The 17359-nt window shown below is 38.9% G+C and overlaps 2 protein-coding genes across 3 annotated transcripts; one reads left to right on the top strand and one right to left on the bottom strand.

The window, feature by feature from the left end:
* Nucleotides 1-577: 577 nt before the first annotated feature.
* Nucleotides 578-8307, bottom strand: LOC102311728 (transcription factor E2F5). 2 transcript variants are annotated; one of them, XM_014340650.2, is made up of 10 exons: nucleotides 8068-8307; nucleotides 7479-7645; nucleotides 5374-5483; nucleotides 4075-4230; nucleotides 3092-3135; nucleotides 2859-2923; nucleotides 2547-2757; nucleotides 2074-2121; nucleotides 1945-1989; nucleotides 578-1811 (listed from the first exon to the last, which is right to left on the bottom strand). In XM_014340650.2, exons 2-10 carry the CDS (start codon nucleotides 7635-7637, stop codon nucleotides 1726-1728), a joined length of 924 nt encoding a protein of 307 aa, XP_014196136.1. In that variant the 5' UTR covers nucleotides 7638-7645; nucleotides 8068-8307; the 3' UTR covers nucleotides 578-1725. The 2 variants fall into 2 exon arrangements, with proteins under 2 accessions (XP_014196136.1, XP_005915265.1); XM_005915203.3 differs by having other exon boundaries at nucleotides 580-1811; nucleotides 7479-7642; nucleotides 8068-8306.
* Nucleotides 8308-11147: 2840 nt separating this feature from the next.
* Nucleotides 11148-16169, top strand: si:ch211-122f10.4 (Cathepsin A-like protein). The gene is made up of 11 exons (XM_005915205.3): nucleotides 11148-11453; nucleotides 12608-12719; nucleotides 12805-12942; nucleotides 13036-13194; nucleotides 13309-13400; nucleotides 13686-13770; nucleotides 13858-14010; nucleotides 14093-14238; nucleotides 15114-15276; nucleotides 15354-15443; nucleotides 15528-16169. The coding sequence occupies exons 1-11, from the start codon at nucleotides 11284-11286 to the stop codon at nucleotides 15609-15611; spliced, it is 1392 nt and encodes a 463-aa protein (XP_005915267.1). The 5' UTR covers nucleotides 11148-11283; the 3' UTR covers nucleotides 15612-16169.
* Nucleotides 16170-17359: the final 1190 nt, after the last annotated feature.

Genomic DNA, 17359 nt, shown 5'->3' with positions numbered 1-17359 from the left:
TAATAAACATATACCTGTTTAACTTCAAAATATTAGGACACCAACATTTAGCTCAAAGCACTGCCATGTCATGGATGTATTTAGAGAAAGTACAGTATCAGAGACGTGAGTGTAGTTGTACAGCTTTAGGCCTGTTATTCACACGTTTAGTATGATGCAGGTATTTTAAAATCAAGCGATATCGTAAACTAATACTTTAGACCTGAGTAAAATTTCATCTGAGCGACATTTCACACATATTGTAATCTGAGGCTATAGTTCATGGTTGTCTGGAGCAGTTCTCCAGACTTTCTGAAGTTGTTTCAAAATGTTCCTTTGGCTGCTATTCCACTCATTTTCAGAATATTTGCTTTTGCTTATTTGTTAAATCACACCAGCCTATGAAAGACAATAAAGGCACCCTGTGTTAGATGCTTTTGGGGGGGGTTCTTTAGTTGGGGCTACAATTTTATTTTTTTTTTAAAGATAACAATTTCACAGACATAAAAAAAAATTGTAGTTTTGCACAGAGGTGATTCTCAAAGAACTATTAGCTGAAGACTCATATCTTTGCAGTATGTTCTTAAAAAAATGAGTAAAAAGTGGACAAGTGGAGGTGAACATAAATAAGAGGCATTAATAAAAATATTTAAAAACAAACAAACATTATCTACAGCATCTGAAAGCACTGTCATTAAGAAAAAGGAAAAAAATTCAGGATAGACCTGACAGATGCATCTAGAGCTTCAGTTGATTGACCTACTGATCTACTAATCAGGAACAGTTTTAATGACATATTAAGGAAGGGAAACGGGAAGAAAAGGCTGAGGGACGTCAAACTGTCCAAGAACTAGACCAGAAATCAGTCAATCAATTAGCGAAAGGATGTAAGGAGTGATGCATCCAAAGTTGACATTTGTGGTTCAAATCAATATGTATGGCGATCAGAAAAGAAATACAATAGTGAAAGTTTTCAGTCATCGAAATAGGTGGAGGCTCCGTCATGGTTTGGGACCACATTTCAGAAAATACAAAGAAACTTTTTGCATAATTTTATTGTTGTTATGTCTTAAAAGTTAAATACAAATCATTATTTAAAAAGAGAATATTCACTTTTGAACATAGGGCTGAGTTCCAGATAAAACACTGGGTACACTTACACCCATCTAAAAAGCTTATCCAAATCATGGTCACAGGTCCCAGCAAGGCGAGAGGTAGTCAATCATCAGGCCAACACAGAGACAGGTTTAACACTCACACTTATAATAGTGGCTAATTTAGCCAGTTAATCTAGGCACCAGTCACCAGTTAACCTAGCATATCTTTGGACTGTGGGAGACATCAGCATACCCAGAAAAAACCCACGCCCCACACAAAAGGCTGGATTCAAATTCAAACCCAGGACCTTCCTGTTGTGAGTCAACAGGGCTAACTGCTGTGACACCTGTTGTGCTTTTACATGGAGCCTAAAATTCTGGTAGTAACTGGTTTAAAAGCTGAAATGCTTGACAGTTCAATCAGAATACAAATACTTTAACTCTGAGTGTGCTCTTTCTGTCCATGCCCTTGGTGTTTGCTTCCAAATTCAAACTCTTGGACACTTTACATCAGCAACACTGAAAACACCATAAATATGGATCTTCAGGAAGCTCAAGAAGAATGCTGCACGTTCGCCAAGGTCCCACGGTTCTGATTAAATGCATTTCATCACAAACCAGTGTTTAAAATCCCACCCAATTAAAAACATTAGCTCATGTAACCACAGGCTTTGAGCATGGGGATGTCAAAGAGGTCGCAGATGCCTTCTCTCTCGTCCAGATCACAGGTGTAATCTTGTTTAGATGAGGGATGGAGACAAAAGGAACAGAGGAGAAAAAACTGTTAGGCAGATGTAAACGTGTAATTACCACATTCAATATGCAATAATCGTTAATAACTTTATAAAGATGAATAAAGTGTACTTACCTTCAGAGGACAAGAGCTTTGTGATTAGATTTGTATTTAATATTCCTACAAAAAGAAAAACAAACCAGACATCAATTTACAGTAAAATTATCTGACTTTAGTGTTTTTAAGAGTGAAGACCGGCACTACCTCTGGGCGGCTCTGTTTGGTCCTGGCGTTGGTTCGATGGATCCGGCGCTGGAAAAAATATTTTTTTGAACAAACTGTGAGCATGAAAATGTAGATACGTTAAATGTGAAGCCTGCGTAAGCATGAAAGAAGGAACAGCCTGTCAAACATTAGTTTATTTAACTAAGCATTACATCCACTTTTTCATGTTTGAATATTATGTGCTTTTTTAAAATTAACTGATTCCAGTCACATGGGGGAAAAGAGTGAAGACTGTGGCACGATCGAAAGTGGTTGCTTCAAACACCAAGTCTGCCACCACGCAGGGTCAGCTATCATCATCAACATCATCCACAGCAGTTTGTTGCCTTTTAAAAGTTTAAAAGTTAAAAAACTGTTGGATGAATATTAAAAGGCGTGGAACTTATAAAATGAAGGGTTTATTAGTTTTCATTTCTCTTTCAGTGGTGTATCCAGGAAAGATAACGACTCACTTTTGGATTCATCAGTTTTGCTACTGACTTTACTGTTTTCTTCTCGCCAGGCAGACAGAGCTAAGCTGGCGCTCTGTAAAATTTCTTCTGCTGGTGGGACTGGAAGTACAACAGGAGCAGAGCTGACGGAGCATTTGTTTAGGAGGACGACATCTATGGGACCTCTGGCGCTTTTCAGATGGATCTGGTACCTTGCCGGGCAGTTCTGGACCTGTACAAAGGAGACGCAAGCACACATAAATCACCCCAGTCTGAATTAAGAGCAGCAGCGGGAGTATAAACTACAGTCGCTTTCAGTGATGCAGAACTTACAGCTTTGGGAATGGGGACATCTAGCTGTGTGCCAGGTGGTGCTTGCACTGCTAAAAGTGTGTGGCCTGAGAAGAAACAAGATGCAGACAAGTCAAAACACGATTTATATGTATTTATTCCAAAGAGCAGAAAGCACCATCTCAGGCTTACTGACTCTCTACTTTATTTTTTTTAACTATATAAAAATATACTGAAAAAAGAGTAATGGCTGGAAAAGAGGGATTATACATCACCACAAAAGCAGTTGCAGATATCTTCATGATTCACATATGTCAGAGTTGATCTGAGTTAAGGTTCAACTTAAAATATTTTGCTATTCAGAAAAGAGATGTGATGGATTGTTGCACAGCATTTTCTGTAACGGCACAAATGCAAATGCAGCGTATCTGTCACAGAAACACATTAAATCTCATCAAATCTGCTAAAAATGATATCCAATATCTCATTTTCAGTTAAAGCTGGAAGCATAAAACATTTAGTACAAATACACATAATTCTGTTCCTACGTTGTGGTAAACAGAAGTAAACACATACACGCCCACGGACTATACTACAACTTTGATGTTTTTATTACAACATGCTGACATCAGCTTGTCTTTTGGAAATCCTCAGTAATGACATGGGTATTGTTTTCATAGATCATTTGCACTGCTGTCAGGATTGTTAATATGGAAATCTAATGTAGTATATTAATCATATTTGTGTGATTGTGAAGTCATATAATGGTTTACTGAAAAAATTATGTTTTAAAGAGCTCAAAAAGCAAAGTGCTTACGCACCTCAATGACTAATATATTGCCCCTAAAGTTTGGAGATGATTCGATGGAACCTAAAACTTTTTCCTAAATCGGGTGACCCTGACCTTTGACCTTGAAGCATTCAATGCTTAAATGATGTATTTTATTGTCTTTACCCAAATGATTGGAGCAGAATTGGCTGAAATCTTTGGCTTCTGTGAGCTGTGAGAACTTCCATCCTTCCACGATCTATTACTTGATATGGTTTCACAAAAAGTTTTAACTCATTTTCACATTTGGTGTGTCCTTCACCTCAACCCTGTTTTTACCTAAATGAAATCAGCATTTAAAAAAAGATACCTTGAAAACTAAAGGCCAGGCTGTAAACAAACAAACAGAAGCAATTACATACTCCCTACCTTCTAGGGGGAAAATTATGACTGAGCAATGAATTCAACAGTTATTAGAGAAAAGGATATTTTCTGCAGTCTTCTGTTATATTCTTGATGCTCTGCTCGACCCAGAGTTTCTGCTGGTCCAAAATACATTCCATTAGCTCCAAGCCCTTCACCTCAGACTTTAGCTCCACCAGCCTGTTGGCTAATAGCTGTGTATTCTCTCCCAATGTGTGGCCTCTTATTCGTGGGGAAAATAAAAGAGAACATGTTAACTTTTACTATTATTTATGTTTTGCTTCATATTCTTGACATACAGTGGGGCAAAAAAGTATTTAGTCAGCCACCGATTGTGCAAGTTCCCCCACCTAAAATGATGACAGAGGTCAGTAATTTGCACCAGAGGTACACTTCAACTGTGAGAGACAGAATGTGAAAAAAAAATCCATGAATCCACATGGTAGGATTTGTAAAGAATTTATTCGTAAATCAGGGTGGAAAATAAGTATTTGGTCAATAACAAAAATACAACTCAATACTTTGTAACATAACCTTTGTTGGCAATAACAGAGGTCAAACGTTTACTATAGGTCTTTACCAGGTTTGCACACACAGTAGCTGGTATTTTGGCCCATTCCTCCATGCAGATCTTCTCGAGAGCAGTGATGTTTTGGGGCTGTCGCCGAGCAACACGGACTTTCAACTCCCGCCACAGATTTTCTATGGGGTTGAGGTCTGGAGACTGGCTAGGCCACTCCAGGACTTTCAAATGCTTCTTACGGAGCCACTCCTTTGTTGCCCGGGCGGTGTGTTTTGGATCATTGTCATGTTGGAAGACCCAGCCTCGTTTCATCTTCAAAGTTCTCACTGATGGAAGGAGGTTTTGGCTCAAAATCTCACGATACATGGCCCCATTCATTCTGTCCTTAACACGGATCAGTCGTCCTGTCCCCTTGGCAGGAAAAACATGGTCTTGGCCATGGCGGAGTTTGGAGTCTGACTGTTTGAGGCTGTGGACAGGTGTCTTTTATACAGATGATGAGTTCAAACAGGTGTCATTCATACAGGTAACGAGTGGGGGACAGAAAAGCTTCTTACAGAAGACGTTACAGGTCTGTGAGAGCCAGAGATTTTCCTTGTTTGAGGTGACCAAATACTTATTTTCCACCCTAATTTACGAATAAATTCTTTACAAATCCTACCATGTGGACACAGGGATTTTTTTTTCACATTCTGTCTCTCACAGTTGAAGTGTACCTCTGGTGCAAATACCTGACCTCTGTCATCATTTTAAGTGGGGGAACTTGCACAATCGGTGGCTGACTAAATACTTTTTTGCCCCACTGTATGTGCATGCACACAAGAGAAGAGTTAAAAACTCACATCCACTTTACGTTGCTCTTGGATATTTTCATAATCAGGCCGATGCCCTCCAGTACATTTGTGATGTCGTAGATTCGCCTCTTCTGTCCAACAGCCAGAGCCCTGACCGCCTGAAACAACAGGGGAAAAAAGATGCTTTTTCTACCCCAGCCTCCGTGTCTGACACACACACACACACACAGCAGTTATTCAAAGACAATGCATCAGGCCTACACTAACACCCCAGATGTGCTCCAGTTCTGTACTGTCAGCTGGTCTCCTTAGGAGTCAACAAAGTTGATCATCTGCCTCAGTCTCACCCTTTCTCTTCACACTAGTCTGCATGTACTCCTTCTTAATTTTTACACTCACAATGTTAACAAAATCGAGCTGCTGTTCTTGTGGGGTTTAATGCACTTATTTATTTCCTGAAGCAAAAGCTTTTGCTTAACAAATGAAGTGTAATTTTTAAATGTATGCCAAAATGTAGCCAGAACAATCCATGGACTTTAAATCAGAGAAAACATCTTAAAGAACTTTAAAGAAATCGAACCCTAAACCCACACATGGGGAAAGGACAGCCCGAGGCCCCACAGATCATGCCAAATAAGGGCTGCTGCATGCTAAAACACAAACAAAACAAAGCCCAAAAATTAAAATAAATAAATAAATACGTGCTTAGGAATCTCAAGATGCAGTGTGTTTTTATTGCTATTTAACTTGGCTTCAATCCAGTTTGCTTCATTAGTGACAGATCTAGTGGTGTATATCAAAAAAATGGCATCAAACAGACTAATTTAAATGTTTATTTAGCATGTTAGATGAATGATGTAATGTTTGCATTCTAACCTGTAACAATGTGTCAGTTCAGTTATGCAGTGTGTGGTCCTTCACTTACTTTAGCAAAGCTAGTATGGCTCTCTTAATTTAATATATACGAAGCAGAAGATCTGCATGTACAGTAACCAGATGATGATAGTATGTATTAAAGTGTGACCGGCCGCCCCCTTGTGAGCCTTGAAGGTACTGCAATTTATTTACAATATGTCTGTGAAGGTTCTCAGTCATCTTCTTCTTTAGGTTGCTTGAAGATGTTTCACCTCTCATCCGAGAAGTTTCTTCAGTTCTCGGGTAAAATGGTGGAGAGTCCCAGATTTAAACCCTGTGGGTGTATCCCCCCAAGGAGGGACAAAAGGACCCCCTGATGATCCTCTACCTAATCACATGAGCCAAGGTGTGAAAGTGGGTGTGGGTGACAATCAGCCACGGTTTCGGGTGGGCTCATTGTGAAACCTGGCCCCACCCCATCATGTGATTTCCTGAGGTCAGATGGCCCAGGATGTGAGTGGCCGTTAAGGCATCTGGGACGGGATCTCAAAACTGGATTATAGATGGCAGACAGTTGGTATTGTAAGCCACCGCCTCTGTTCAAAGATAGTCGCTCACAGTGGACATCAAGTATTTATTTATAATAAATACTTTCTTCTTTTTTTTAATCAGTTAACTGAAATTATTCTTATAAGATTTTAAAAATATAATGATATATTAATCTAAAATTTTAAAAGTCTATAACCTACAGGACAAGAGTCATTCTATCCCAAATCATCACATGTAAAGTAAAACATGCAGAACATCTTTAACTTTAAATTTTTCGTCACAAAAATGGAGAAAATGCTGTTTTCATGCTAAATTCATCCTGGATTGAAAAAATATCAAGTTGCAAAGAAATAGCATAATCGGAATAAAACAAAATCAAAAGTATCCAGATGACTTGGAGAATAATTTTATTAAAGATGCACATTTTTCGATTTTGAGACCCACTGTGTTTACATTTAAAAAGTAAACTGAAGTATTTACTGTGCTCCCTTCATTTATGTACTCTGTGTTCCTAAACCTCTTGATGAAGGATCAGGTCAACCAGTAAATCCTCTGAGGACCAAAATGAAGTAATGAAAACACAAAGGAAAACTAGGCCACGGAGGCCTGAAGTTTAAAAATGGCAGGCATACAGTATAAAGTAGCACAAATCTAAAGTTTCAAAACTATAAAATACTGTACAACACACACGTATAATTTGATGCAACATGCTGGCCTAGGTGTTTACTGTACTGTGTGTGCTCACTTACGTCTCTCAGGTCCAGCTCGCCGCTTTTAGACTCTTGCAGTAACTGGACAAACTTCGTGGTGAGCACATGAAGACTCCTCTGACTCCTCTTGTATTTGGGGTGTTGTTCTGGCATGCTGGTGTCTTCGTCCGGGCTGTGTGGGCTATCTTCAGGATCCATAGCTGCTGCTGGGCAGGAACACAAAACAAATGAACCCGAGATGGGGCCTCTCCGATCTTTGAATGAGCCCGCCTCACACAGCTGCAGAGTTCCCTTCGAAATAAAATATTCTCAGTGTTTTCTGTGTATGCTCTCTGCAGTTGCTTTATCGGGTTTTCAGGTATATCTGTCTAATAAGCGCTTTGGCTGATCAATAACGTCGAGCTCTTTAGATTTACATTCACCTTCACCATAAGTGCTACCTGGGGCTGATTTATTATGAAAACACTGTATCGGAAATGCAAAAAGATGTTTAGCTTTTCACTCGAAAGTAGCTGTTTAGGAGGTTTAGTTTATCCTGCAAACTGGTAAAAACCCTTTAGTTTTTCTAAAGATCACTTCCACACGAACACAAAAAGCGACGAGCGTAAGACAAAACAATTGTGTTTACCTTGATGGCTGGAGGAAGTAGCAGCGTAGAGTCGCTAACGTTAGCAAGCCCAACAACGACAGCCGATTTCAGTGTTTAAACTGAGACAAAGGTTTTGGCGGACAAGTAAATATATCCGTTCTTAACCTCTAATGTAAACACAGTATTTACATGGTAAACAGCACCGCGCTAACTCTACTAACAGTCCACTCCCAACTGTTTAGGCGCGGAGCTTTCCGGTAGCTGCATTTACCTGCCTTCACAATAAAACCTAACCATTCGACCAACCAAAATAAAATCAACTCACATTAAAATATCAGTCTGGTCGGACATCCAAAACCTGTGAATCACTGACAAAAATAGGTTTTCTGCGACTTTATCCTCGTGTGAAAAAGAGTGTAAAAATTTGATTTTTTTTGTTTTTGTTTTCAAAAGCGTGTTTTCATTTAGCAAATTTCTTTATTTTCATTTAAAGATAAAATTTACAAGCAACACAGCAACAATGTGGACATTACGCTAGCATAATGGAAAAGATGTCTGTAACATTTCATGGAAAATAAGCACATAATAAGCAACAATAAGTGAACGTTTGCTGAATATCAATTTATTTAAATCTTTAAAATTTTATTTTATATTGAGTAAAGCATATGAAAACTTATCATCTATGCATATTAATGTGCTATATATGCGCGACATGCTGCGCACAATTCATCACAAGCCTGTAAATGATTTATCTTTAAATCTGCAGCAAAATCATATATAGAGGTTATAGATAATTATTAAGTACTGTAAAGTAATGTTTATACTTGCTGTTGCTTTATTAAAGGTATGTTGACAAGAAGAAAAATTATTATAGTCAAGCTATCTTTATACATATGTGCTGTAAGTAATATGATCATATGATAAAAAGATATTCTCAGTAATTTAAAGACTTATTTAAAAAAAATCTGTGACAAAGATTCTGAAGTGGTTGTTTAAAGTGGCTGCAGACGGGTGCAAACCCAATCGTTGTCACACTCCAGTCTGATAAAAAGAAAAAAAAATTAGTATTAACATTTTTAATATTTATTTTTTAATAAAACCTGAAAAAACATCTGGAATTTAAAATTGGTATTAGTGGAAATGCAAATGTGTTGTATGTATTTGCATTTTTATGTTAAAAACAGCAATTTATATTCAGTGATTGGAACCTGACCTTGACTTTCTAACTACAGCCAGCTTCATGTCATCAACACCGGTCCATATAAATGTATATAAATGTATATTATTTACATTTTTATGAGTAAATAAGTCATTATATCCAGGAAATAATTATTTACAATTATTTACTGGATAATAATATTGTGTTACATAGATAAACCCAGATTTGCAATTTGAGAATGATAAAAACGTTTTGAACAGAGTCATGGAAGATATAGTAGTGCTAAAATCCAGAAACCTGGTCATGCTCCTTGTCATTAGAGGGATCAGATGTCCCACTAGGACTGTTTTCGGATTAGGGACTGTTATCAGGAACTGCACAGAATTCCCTTGTACCCCTTTAGTACTACGGCCATGTTCTACATTTTGATCAGCTCTAATTTGCAGAACCCCGCACAGCAGCTTTTAAGCCTTGGGAGTAAATTTCAATTTGGTCACCCAAAATGTCTCTGCTGGGAATCCTTTGGCAGAGAGTTGTCATTTAACTCATCTACTCTATTTCTACCATCCTGAAATGGCCCCAGGCACTTATCTGAGTAATTATTTTTGAAGCATTTATTTGATACAACAAAAATAAAAACTGCATGTGTAAAAGTCACCACTCTAAACTGGTCACACTGTGTCCCATACTCTGGGTTTAAAAGCTTTAACTTAATTGAACTTCCACTTTTACCAGCATCTTTCCTCTTCTTCTTTCAGCTGCTTCCTTTTGGGGTCACCACAGATGATCATCTGCCTCCTCTGCCATCCTCTTCTGTCACACCAACCCTCTGCATGTCCTCCTTTACGATATCCACAAATCTTCTCTGAGGTGTTCCTGTTTTCCTCCTGCCTGGCACCTCTATATTCAACATCCCTCTGATGTACTCATTTTTTTTCTAATCTTGTTCATCTTGGCCACTCCCAATGAACATCTAAGCATCATCAACACTGCCACCTCCAGTTCAGCCTCCTGTCTTTATGGCAGTACAAAACCACACCATACATCACTGCAGACCTCACTAATATCCCATAAACCTCCCCTCTCACTCTTCTGTCCACACAAAGCACCCCTGACACTCGTCTTCACCAGCTCCTCCACTGTCTTTTGTTGTCACCGTTGTTGCTTTGGATATTGAGTACTATCGACCCGATTCTTTTGTCCTCAGGCTTGATAGAGAAGACACAAACTCAGTGTATTCAAAATATATACTTTATTCAACAAAACCTTCCGGGAGGGAGATGTGCACAGCGCGAAGCCTCCTGCAAAATCTAATGCATTACCAACAGGATGAGTGTAATATACTCTACACCCCCGCTCCCCACGTCTGGCACTCACGGCCCGAAGGTCGTCTCCTGTTGTTATCATCTATCAGCACAAGCATGAGCGAGACTCTCTGGAAAGTCTGCACTAAAGATCCTGTTTATCACAATTTCATGTCGCCAAGCAGTCTAATGACCTAAAACACAGTGTATAAACCCTCAAAGCTGGCCTTTAATATTACACTTTAATATGTACTTAGCAAATTGGCACTTGGATTATATTTTATAACAACGCTACTAAAAGTAAATATAACAAAATTAAGGTAACAAGGAATCGTTTCAGCCCTTGTCAGATTTGTCATACTTAGGCGTATTCGGGATGTCTACTGCATTCAAAAAGCTACATTTTTATTATTATAACTACTCTGAAAAATAGAGAATGTCCTTTATTTACAAAAAAATAACAAAGAAAAAGCTAGCAGTAAAACACTAAAAACTAGAAGTTAGTTTAGTTTTTCAACAATAAAGAGTAAAACTGAAAACGAAACTAAAAACTTAAAAAAACAACAACCAACAACTGTCATTTAAATTCTTCACACCTGTTTCTAAACTTTGTGTTCGACAGCGCCATGTGAGTCATGTGACCCACCCCGCCGGTCATATGACGTTCAGTTTCACGCGGAGCTGTAATCGAGGAAGTTGAAGTGAACGCTTCTTCTTCCTCTTTCCTCGCCGAGCGCGGGGATTTATTTTCGGGGTTCGTTTTGTGTTTGAGACGTGACCCGGGCTTCAGCCATGCTCGGTGGAGGTCTGCTGCTGTGTTTGCTGGCCGTGTTTCCGCTCGGCTCGCGGGCTGAGTACAATCCGGACGAAGTGACGCACTTGCCCGGAATGACGTTCAAACCGAACTACCGACAGTGGTCAGGATACCTGCAGGCACGGCCTGGAAAGTTTCTCCATTACTGGTAAGAACCGGTGGTAAATGCGCCAGAAACGTCGTCAGAGCATGACAGGTTGCCCACACCGCGGTGGTTTCTGTGAGCTTTTATCTCTTATACTAATTATCTGCAACGGGAGCCGGATTAAATTTTCAGTTTAGAGCCCGAATGTTAAAAAAAAAAGGAAAAGAATCGGCTCATAATCAGCTTTTATAATAATATTAATTACAACTAAGTACATCCTTCACGTTCTTCCCACTAACACAGAGTCTATTAATTACCCCTGAGTGTATATGGACAAAAGTACTGGGCCACCTACATAATAAACCTATATATGTATTTTCCCCTAAACCCATCTGCAGGTATGTTACAGCTTTCAGTCTTCCTGCAGGATTTTGGAGTGTGTCTGTGGGGAATTTTTGCCCATTCATCTAGAAGAGCTTTTGTAAGGTCAGACACTGTTGTCGGAGGAGATGACCTGGCTCACTGTCTCAGTTCTAGTTCATCCCTAAGGTGCTCTGTGGGGTTGAGGTCAGGGCTCTGTGCAGGCCTTACCTTTATGGACTTTGGTCCATCCCGGAACAGAAAAGGGCCTTCACCAAACTGTGCCTACAAAGTTGTCTAAAATGTCTTGGAATGCTGAAGCATTACAATTTTCCTTCACTCGAACTAAAGGGCCCCGCAACAATCCATAAAACAATCCCATTACGTTATTGGATTCAATAACTAAGCGGTACACCTAAATGCTTCTATTGCTTTTGTCCACATGATGCGTTTCCTTGCGTAGTTCATGTAAGCCTGGTAAACATGACTTCATGTTTGCAGCAGCACCCTGTGTTATCCTGAGTCAGAAAGACAAACCAGTTGAGCAGGTTTCTTGAACTTAAACACCAAATCACTGAGGAACTTCAAGGAAAGCTTTAGATCACGGGTTTTGATGCAGACAAACAAAACTGTCCTTGTGGTTCTAGCTTGGGTCTTATCTGGTGTTTGAGTGGTGTCAAAGGTTTTCTGAGCTCAATTATTGTATTGGCTCTGAGGTTACAGTGCATTACAGCAATTGGTCCTTATTACACTCATTCTTGCCTGCAGATCTGCTTTCACTATTCACAAGAGATTATCTAGTTAGTTGGAAAGAGTAACTTTGAGTTTGTGATAGCTTGTGTCCTGATTTCCTGCAGGTTTGTAACTTCTCAGAGGGACCCAGTCAAAGACCCTCTGGTGCTCTGGTTGAACGGAGGCCCTGGCTGCAGCTCGCTGGATGGGTTCCTCTCAGAGAATGGACCATTTCATGTGAGTTTGCTCACTGTGTGCATAACTACACTCGTGCACTGAGTAAAGTGGATTTCAATAGAAAAGTCTTGACTCTAATTTTCAGGTAAATGATGATGGGGCTACGCTGTACGAGAACAAATTCAGCTGGAACAAGATTGCCAATGTGCTGTATGTCGAGTCTCCTGTAGGTGTGGGATATTCCTACTCTGATGATGAGAAATATGCAACTGATGATGACCAGGTGAGTTCAGTGTGTTAAATAACCAATGCAGATTTTTACAAAGGAAGAAAAAGTGATTGTGAAATGTAAAAACATGTGAAATGTTTATCATAGGTTGCCCAAGATAATTACAAAGCCCTGCAGAATTTCTTCTCCAAGTTCCCAAACTTCAGTCAGAACAAGTTCTTCATCTTCGGGGAGAGCTACGGTGGAATTTATGCGCCAACACTCAGCCTCCTTGTGGCCACGGGAAAAGCCAAAATAAACTTTAAAGTGAGACACTTCATCTGCCTCATGTCCTAATGTAGTTTCATGATGAAGGAGAAGTTGTTCCTCTATATTGTGCCCACTGATGTGGTTTAAAATGATGCATTTTCTTGTTTCCAGGGCTTTGCAGTGGGAAACGGCCTCAGCAGCTTTAATCTCAATGACCAGTCATTGATCTACTTTGGTTACTACCACGGCCTCTTTGGAGAAGAGTAAGTTTTGCCAAGGCTTCTTGTTTATTATGAAGGAATGGCTTTAAAAAGAAATGGTGTTTATTGTTTGCATGCTCCATTACACACGAGATGAATTCTCTTGAGTTGCTACATAAAAAAATATCTGATCACTTAGATTGTTTTTCCTATTAAAGTCAGGAGCTGGGAAGCATATCATTTTTACATTTTAATATCATTCTTCATATAAAAATATGACAGAAGTAATCTGCCTTCAAGTTAAGAGATCATTTGCACAGAGCTGATGCAGAGCTGTTTCTTGTGCAGTTTGTGGCGTGACCTGAACATAAATTGCTGTAAGGATGGGACCTGCAATTTCTACAACTCCAGTTCTGAGACATGCACAGTACTGGTAACGTGTTCACTGTTGCCTTAATCAACTGGGAATTTCTCATGTTGACTTAAGTCTTTCAGACATATACTACTTTCTCCTTTACAGGTAAACGTGGCCTTTGGTCTCGTCTATAATAGTGGACTTAATGAGTACGCCCTTTACTTGGATTGTGAAGGTCAGAGAAGATCCAGTAGAGTCTATGAGAGGACCATGAGTCTTCTGTTTAGGAACTACAGGAATCACCCACATACACACAAGGTAACCCTCCAAAAACAAGTTTTCGTGCACTCCATGTCTGTCCTTCACTTGTCCTGGGTTTTAATGATAGTGTTTATTGAAGTTTTCAGCACAGAGAAGTTCCTCCACCACTCTGGGTGAAGTCCCACCCTGCATCAACAGCACAGCCCAGATGAACTGGCTGAACAGAGGTGACGTGAGGAAAGCGTTGCACATTCCAGCTATCCTGCCTCCTTGGGATATCTGCAGGTACGGCAAAATCTTCTGGTTATTCCAAAATTGGTGATAAATAATGTTATGTGTGCACCTCAAGTCCTCTTTGTTGCAGTTATACTGAATACAGTGGGATGCGAAAGTTTGTGCAACCTTGTTAATAGTCATCATTTTCCTGTATAAATCGTTGGTTGTTACAATAAAAAATGTCAGTTAAATATATCATATAGGAGACACACAGTGATATTTGAGAAGTGAAGTTTATTGGATTTCCAGAAAGTGTGTAAACACATGACTGTGGCTCTCTAATGGTGGGCTGTTCCTCATCATAATAATAATAATAATAATAAACTCAGACACTGAGGCTTCTATATGTATACATCCTCACATATATCAGCATTTCTGCCAATAACAGCAAGTTCAAATAAATCCTGGTGTGGACGGTGGTGTTGATGGAAGGCGAAATGAAGATTAAGTTTCACTTTTTAAGAAATCTACACCTTTCTCAAAGGCAGTATAACTTTCCAGGGCCCTCGCATTTAAAGCATTATCTTAGTTCAGTTCACTTCAGATTAGTTATATTTATATAGCACCAAATCAGGCAACAGCCTCCTGTTGTTGTACTTTCTTTTGTAAGGTAAAGACCCTAAAATAATAGAAAACCCCAAACAATGAGACAACCCCCTGTTAGCAAGGACTTGGTGACAGTGGGAAGAAAAAACTCCCTTTTAACAGGAAGAAACCTCCAGCAGAAGAAGGCTCGGGGAGGGGCGGCCAGCTGACGCTACCAATGGGGGTGAGGGGAGGTAGACAGGACAAAAAAAGCACAAATGAATAACTAATGACTAAATGCAGAGTATGATTGTAATTAGCATGGTGTGATTTCCGTGATAAGTATGTATTTGTTGCAGTGATAAAGTTGGAGCGCAGTACAAAGTGCTGTATGCAACAATGAAGGACGTGTACCTGAAGCTGCTCTCTCTGGGCCTCCGTGCGCTCGTCTATAACGGAGACACCGACATGGCCTGCAACTTTCTGGGCGACCAGTGGTTCGTGGAGGATCTCGGCTTGAAGGTAGCTTTAATTCTACATTCATAAATTATACTTTTTCACACCAATGACAGGCACTACTTGTACTAAAATGTTCTTAGGCAACCACTAAATACCAAACCTGGATTCATGAGGACCAAATTGCTGGCTTTTATCAGATGTTTGGAAACATCACTTTTCTGACTGTTAAGGTAAGCATTAATGCTTTTGCATTGTCGGTTTGTTTTATGTGAAGATGTCGCAGTTACTCAAAATACTGCTTTGATCTGTTTCAGGGTGCAGGTCACATGGTTCCTCAGTGGGCTCCGGGTCCAGCTCTCCACATGTTTCAGTCTTTCATAACAAATTCCACTTACTGAGTCGGAGAATGTACTTTTTCTTTATTTGTTATTGTTGTTCTCAGGGAAATAAATTTGGGATGTAAAAATGACTCTTTGATACTGCACTTGTTCATTTTCAGTTACCTCCACTTTTAATAGGTCAAGGCTGTCAGCTGTGTCTGGCTCTTGACAGAACAAATGGAGAACACTTTCTTTGTTTTTGTTTTGTTTTTTTTGTGGGGTGGGGGCGTGCCCAAAAGTTTGATTAATCAAATTAACAAAGAAATGAATAACCCATAGTTGTTAAATGGTTATAACTGTTTTTCCCTCAATCTCAGTTTTTATGGGTGAAATTTGTGTTCGTTTAGATTGAAATTAACTGATTTGGTCACAAACCCTCTCCAAAGCTGCTGGTATGTGTGTATTTTTACCATTTTTGTCAGGAAATTCAGGAGCTACTTGTGTATAAAAGAACCATCTGCATCCTGTGGTTTCTGCAAAGCTTCTTCTCATTGACTCAGACAGATCTGAGTCCAGATATTTGATGCTGAACTTTAATAAAAGTATATAAAGTACTGTCTATGGCACTTATGTAAATGTTTTTTTTTTCGTCCTTATGGTTGATGTGTTAATAAAATAGCAATGTAAAAGGATTTTTTTTTTTTTTTTTTAAACGTGTTGTCTGATGATGTCTTAACTCCGATCAAAAACTAAGTCGATGAAGTGAATTCAATGTCTTTTATTAAATTTTTTGTTCAACTCATGAGATTTGAGCAGTCTACATTTATTCACATGCTTTAACTACACTTCATTTATTGAAGTAGCATTGAATGTTCACTAAAATATTTCTACCAAATCTTCCCATTAACATATTTTCAAGTCACTTTTATGAGACAACAGGGACATGATTGTGATTAGCAAATGCTTTGTTAATCAGTGGCGTAAATGCAGCTGATCATCGATAAATTAAGTTTGACACACAAGTTAAAGCACCAAACCATAAAAAAAATGATCATAACAATGATTGTCTAGAAAAAAAAAAAAGTATCCCAGCACTTAGTATTTTAAGAAATTTTGATTTTGTAGTTTTTCTTCACAACTATGATAAATGTCTGTCCAGCAGTCTCATGTAGCATACCCGTGTTTCTGACAGTCCCTTTTTTCTGTTTTGTCAGTTGTGTTCACAAAAGTACTTGCTGGGTTTCATTAAACAGGAAAAATATAACTACATAAACATGAAATCACCAGAGTCACAAAAAAAAAAACCATGTACTGCAAAAATGGTTATTAAAGTTACAGTTGGTACAAAGATGAGGGGTAAAGTCATTTGATGTAGTTTAACCATGTCAGTGATCTGTGCTCTGTATGTCTTTAGTGTTGGGATATTTGAAGAAGAAAAAAAAAAGCTCCCACTTTGGTTTGAGGCAAACAAAAACTAAAATTATTTCTATCATCACATTAACTTAAAATGTCACATGTGCAGTTTGCTCAGTTTCCTTCCTGTCATGTCTTAAAACCCTTTCGTGTAAATAAAGTGCAAAGTGAATGCTTTGTAGGTTACATCCTTCCCTCTCTTTACAAACCTGTGGAGGTGGTGCTCATTTGTGCAGATACCGAGCTGCCCTTTTCACCCTGTTTTACACACTGGCTTCAATGAGCATATCGTTGTAGGCTTTTGCTCATTTGTACAAATAATCTAATCTAGTCCAATCTAATCTAAAATTCAGTTGTCAAACTACCTTGTACTGTAGCACAATAAATTACACAAACCAATAAACAAAAAAAAA

The sequence above is a fragment of the Haplochromis burtoni genome, unplaced genomic scaffold, assembly GCF_018398535.1.
Source record: "Haplochromis burtoni strain Fernald_Lab_line unplaced genomic scaffold, NCSU_Asbu1 Contig_11, whole genome shotgun sequence".
Lineage (NCBI taxonomy): Eukaryota > Metazoa > Chordata > Actinopteri > Cichliformes > Cichlidae > Haplochromis > Haplochromis burtoni.
Note: the sequence above shows the minus strand (reverse complement) of the source record. Positions and strands in the feature narration are given on the sequence as shown.